General features: G+C 38.0%; 1 protein-coding gene across 1 annotated transcript in view; it reads left to right on the top strand.

Moving 5' to 3' along the window:
• The first annotated feature begins 1,021 nt into the window (after positions 1–1,021).
• CFAP99 (cilia and flagella associated protein 99) overlaps positions 1,022–6,106 on the top strand; it is a 118,319-nt gene continuing 113,234 nt past the window's right edge. Inside the window, exon 1 of the mRNA XM_063125899.1 lies at positions 1,022–1,193. Coding sequence (XP_062981969.1) covers positions 1,083–1,193 — 111 coding nt within the window. The 5' untranslated portion in view covers positions 1,022–1,082. The remainder of the gene's footprint in view (positions 1,194–6,106) is intronic.

Genomic DNA, 6,106 nt, shown 5'->3' with positions numbered 1-6,106 from the left:
TTTCTGGTTCAGTCCATGGAGGCAGATATGAAATCAAGAAGATTCCTGCCTTGGATATATGTTTTTACACTGTGACTGCACCCAGGAGTGGTAGATCCCTGATTTTTCTGCTTCAGTCTATGGAGTCAGATGCACTCTTTGATTTCATGCTATTTTGGGGTATTTTCCATGGAAAAATCAAGGGGAACCTTGAGGCTGCTTGCCTTAGTTCCATGCTTTTGCACCATGGCTTCACCCATGAGTGGCGGATCCCAGATTTTTCTGATATAGTCCATTGAGGTAGATATGCTCTGTGATTGGATTGTGATTTGGGGTATTTTCAATGTAAAAAATCATGGGGATTCCTGCCTTGGATATATTTTTTGGGTTTGAGGCAGTGCCCACGAGTGGTAAATCAGTAATTTTTCTGGTTCAGTCCATGGAGGCAGATGTGCTCTGTAATTGAATGGTGGTTTTGTGGATGTCCCCTTTAAAAATCATATGAATTCATGAGGAGTCCTTTTTGATTTTGTGGATCCTTAACAGGTTCAAATAATCATAATACGAAGTTCATATCTCCAAAATTTAAGTTCAGCTTTGAATTAAAAACCCAATTCTATTCATGTTTACTGTGAATCAAGTCCCCTCGCATTTCATTGAACTCCCCTTCCAAGCAATTGTGCATCACCTGAATTTTACTTTTTTCTTTGTTGAGTATAAGCTATTTTAACTAAGGCATTAGAGTCTGGTGTTTAAGGCTTCAACTCCTCATTTATCTTGTGGGAGGTCCCACTGAAAACAATGGGAAGTACTTATGAGTAGACATGTCTAGGATTGCACTGTTATGTCTTACGAGCAATTTTATATAGTATATACATATACGTAACTATGCATATCTATATATTCATACACACACATATTATTTAGTAAACTGTCATGGGAACATATTTATGTTGCAGTTGCAGGACAGAAATTTTGTAAATACACACACATATATAAATAAATATATATGTACTTAATAGGTCTCCTTGTATTGATATGCCTAAACTAAAAATGAAAGCAATATAAACATTTAATGATTTACAGGCTTCAGCAGTGTGAAGATGGCTGGTCATTTGCAATGCATTGAAATAGCAGTCCAGCAGCTTAACCAATTCAATCCTGAAAATGAGAGTGTTAGGCATTTTTTGGACAAATCAGCTAAAATTTTACAGGTATGTGAGATGCCTCCTTATCGTATACGATTTTACACTTGAAATTAGCATTCTAAATAACCTTATTTTTCTTATGAAAGAGTTACCCAAAACACATTTAGTTAATATGCTTTCAGTGTTCTCTTGTACCAGAAACAGTTGGATTCTTTACTTTTAGAATGAAGCAAGATTAATTTTAGTGGTGCTAGATACCAAAATCCTTTAAGTGGATAGATTAAGGAAAAGTTGGAGCAAGCAAAGGGAACCAAAACTCTGTTAAATAATGGTGGTAGGAAATAATCTGAAATAATAGATCAACACTGATTCAGATATTGTCAGATTACCCTTTATTTTTAAGCTTCAAGAGAACTGTATTAGTTACAGATGGGCTTTTCCATTTAAATCGATAGCTTTCTTTTAGGAGGTCACAGTGAATTCTGTACTTTAGAAGAAGGACATTTATTTTTGGACTAGCACAAAAATTAACATAAACAATCTATACAGAGGTGCATCACTTGCTAAGCGCTGAAACATGGGGATCTATCTTAGAATGGCTGCCAACCCTCCTTACCTTTCTCCCTGCCACCCTAGACAATAGAAAGGTAAAGGGGAGAGAGAAGTGGGAGTTCTGAAGAGGAAGGAGAAAAGAGGGGTGGAGGGGTTGGTAAGTTTCCTTTGTCAATGAATGTTAGTATGGGTGAAGGAAAAGGACAAAGAAAGGCTTCTCTCCCTCTACTGTACCTCTTTCATCACATGTGTATGTATGTGTACATGTTGTCTACATGCATGTGGCGGAGCAAGTGAAGATTGCTCACTCCCCACTACTGTAAATTGTCATACACTCTTACTTATATTCTCTGTTTCTCTCATAACATTTCACAAAGCCTTTGCTTTATTTGGTGGTGGTAGTGGAACCTATTAATCCAAATTCCCCACTTTGTCTGGATGACTTTTTGTTGTAGTGCTTGGACGGACATTGTAAGAAATCTTGCAAGGAAGTTAGTACTCTTTAATGAGATATTGACTTTCCCATGACAAAGCCAGAATGTGGAGCCCTAGTCACATCTGTCACTGAAGATGAGATGCAGATTGACCAGCTGCTCTCAGGACATGTGTTAGAATGTATAATTTCTCTTCCTTCCACTACCCTTCTCATGTTCCTCTGCACCCTTCCCTCAACCACTTTGAGCATCATCACACAGGGGGAAATTGCATTTGCTTACTGTTGCCTCTCCGCCTATGCATTTGTCTTTCATTACTTCCTCATTTGAAAGAGGAAGTAAACAAACTTGCATGGGGCCCATTAAGTGGGCCGTTTTGATCCCACTGCTTCTCCTGCACACAGCAGGAGATAGTGGCAACTTCTGTCTTTAAAAATAAGTCGGACTTACTGGGGTGTTTTTTTGTTGTGTGAAGAAGGCTAGAAGGGGCGGGAGGCAGACGTCGTCGTGAGAGGGACCCCCACGGAGTGTACAATAATTATCTGTATGCTGCCCTGAGATCTTATTGATACAGGGCGGGATATAAATGTTATAAATAAATATAAAACGCTTGTCTGATGGAGCTCTTAGTCTCAAGTCTTGTTGTCTCTTCCAACTCCTCATGCCCCACAAAAGTGCTTCCTCCCTAGGGAATGTGAGGTTTTAATCCCTTTCAAGCTGATAACTTTTCCTTCATAGAAAGAAACTACACTGTGAAGCTGGCTGTCAAACAAAACTTTGTGCCCTGAGCAGCTGGATATTTTGTGTGTGTTTATTAGCAATTTTTTTTTATTCTTGGCCCAACAATTTCGATTATAAATCCTTCAGGAGCATTATATATAATATACTAAAGAGAATGGAACAATAAATAACAATATTCTAATCCAACAAAATTAAAAAGAAAATATTAAGAACTAATACAAAAAACATATCTAAAGCAACTTAAAAGCAATCTTATGTCCCCCCAGTCAGTGTTGCTAGCAGAAATGCAGAGCAGCCAGAGAGCAGAGGCAAATATTGCCTCCACGTTCCAGTTGCCTTGTATTGGAGACTTCGCAGCCTCTGTGTTTGGAGACTGCCAATTATTTTCATAGGATTGTGCCATTAAGTATTTAAAACATGCCTTATATAATGTCAAAAAGCCACACTCTTTCAGTTTGTAACTAATATGCACAGGAAACATTTACAGGACAAAACACCTTTTATCAGCATAATCCAAAGAAACCCGACTTTAAATATCTGCATCATTGTATCCACCATTGAATAATAAAGAGATCTGTTGCTGTTTACCTAAACAATCATATGATCACAATCAGGCAAAAACACTAAAGGAAGGAACTGAATGCAAATATAAGGCTAATCTAAGAAAACTGAAGAGATATTAACCTCCATAGATCTAAAAGATCTTCCATTTTAAAATTCTGAAGTACAGTAGATCAAAACCTTGCACCATGGTAAACCATTTGTTTACTTAAAAAATCTCAAAACTGAAATGACAATAGACTGAATAAAAAATCCTACAGCAGTGAGTGTGGGGAGGGATTTACCCCTGTTTTTTTAAATTCCTTTTTCTCTTTTTGCTCCTTAACCCTTTGATGGCCTAAAGGATTTCAAATCTTACATAATTATGAAGTAGATGAATGAAACGTAAATAAAATCATACATATAAAATGACATATAAAATGTTCAAATGAAGAACATTAATTCGTCGTTAAGGCCTGTCATCAAGTTATGTAGGACAAGAATCCTACACAGAATGCAATTCTATAACAGAGGTTCACTTCAGATTGGAGAAGGTGGATTCAACCTGTCCTGAAGGGCTTGCCCTTCTCCTGAAGGCCAAATGCATGGGTTGGGGTCGCCTGGATCCATCAGTATCTTTAGAGCCTCATTTGGCCTCTGTGACACAGAGAACCTTTAACCAGCATCGGATGGTATCCCATCTGCCTATCTGGTAGCTTCCAGACTTATCTGGAAGTGGATAGCCTAGCTGCAGTGATCCATGTCCTGGTAACATCCCTTTTGGCTTATAGTAATGTGCTGTATGTAGGATGTGTTCAAGACTGTCCAAAAAGTTATGGCTATGAGACATCCAACTGGAACCAGACTGCCACTCTTGTCTGCTCTGGCTCCCAATTTCTTTCTGAGCCAAACTCAAAAGTGTTGATTTTGACCTGTAAAGTTCTACATGGCTTGGGACCTGATGGAGCATCTCCCATCTGTACCTATCCCTGGCTTAAGGTCATCTATGGAAGCTTTTGAAGTTGCCCCATCATTCTAAGGCATATAGGATGTCAATAAAAGTTTTTTTTTCAGATGCAACTGCCCTGGCTCTGAGATGTGCTCCTAAAAGAGGCTTGCCTGCCACCAACACTACTATCTTTTCAGCACCATACTGTGTCTTTTCTGTTCTCCCAGGCTTTTAAAGTATTTTAGTATTTTTAATGTTCCAGTTTTTAGTCCTTGTGATTTTTTTAAACTTTTACCTAATCGTGGTTTAACTTTTTGTATCCATATATTTCATGCTGTGTGGTATGCGTATTGGTTTCATATTGTGCTATTGTTTTTGGTGAAATTTTAAGAGGTGTTTAATAATATATATAGCAGGTATAGGGAACTTTCGGGCAAGGGGGTTTACTATCTGGCCCACCAGCTTCTTCCCCAGGCTCTGCTCCCTCTCCATTTTATGAATGTTAGAATGACCCCTCACACACACACACAATTACTGCTTTATAATGGTGGAATACAGAATCTACTCATCGCCCTTAACTACATGGACACTGCAGTGTTCATGTAAATAAAATCCCAAGAGATAAATACTTAATGAGATGTCTAGTACCTAACTAACTTTAGGTACTTTAGGTAACTAACTTTAATGATATGGATACAATTATATATTTGCTGTCAAGTATATCCAAGTTTGTTATGTTAAACACAGCTAGATTTTCAGTAAAAGCAGCCCAACTCAGAATAGCCTAAGAGGATAATTGTTTTCTCTAAGAAAAGCTGTCTCTGTGATTATATATTCTTGTAGGGCACTGTGTATTTGTATATATTATACTGAATTTTAACTTTGTGATAGAATTTCTTATTGTTAATATACTGTATTGTATTGAATGGTGCTTATTGTTGGGTTATTTGGCTATAACCTGCAGTTGGTTACATAATATTTGTTTGAACTGCCCAGAGAGCTTTGGCTATTGGGAGGTATAAAAATGCAATAAATAAATAAATCATAAATATGATACCTTTTCTTCTATGCCCTAGTGGATGCATAAAGCATCACAGTCAAGGCAACATATTTTCTTTCTTCAAAGGAAAGATCCCCCAACGTTCAAGCCGAGATAAATGTTTCTCTGCTCTTCAGGGAGAGATAGCACTATATTCTTAACTGAGAGGGGTTAGTGTGACCTGGCAGAAATCAAGCAGCTTCGTGCCAGCAATAGTGACCTTGCTTGGTACCAACTTTCCCGTGCAAGGCAGCCTACTTTTAATTACAAAGCTATTGGTTAGGCCAAATCACACAGGTCTACTACCAGTGATTAGGAACTCTGTGATGTCCACATCTTTGTTCACTAACCAACTCACTACACGTGAGGAGGTCTAGACTGTTTGCTTCTGCGTAAGCTTAAATGAGTAAGAATCTTATTTGGGCCATGCCAGTTTCGACTTTGGCCCAGCCCATAATGGAATGTGGCCCCTGAGGCATTTCCCAGATAGAAATTTGGTCCTTGGACTAAAAAGGGTCCCTCATCTTGCTATATAGGATGACCATGTACAATTCTGATCACTATACAATTCTAAAATGTTTCACTGAAAACCAGAATACTGTACATAATCTATTTTGCATACTATGTTGTTCTTATACATGCAGATGATCTTCCTAGGGAGTCTGCCATTGCATTCTGAGGGTCATGTCATATAAATTACAATGCACAATTTGAGCTAGTTTCT

Source organism: Elgaria multicarinata, chromosome 5 (genome assembly GCF_023053635.1).
Source record: "Elgaria multicarinata webbii isolate HBS135686 ecotype San Diego chromosome 5, rElgMul1.1.pri, whole genome shotgun sequence".
Lineage (NCBI taxonomy): Eukaryota > Metazoa > Chordata > Lepidosauria > Squamata > Anguidae > Elgaria > Elgaria multicarinata.
This window is presented reverse-complemented; position numbering and strand designations above follow the sequence as displayed.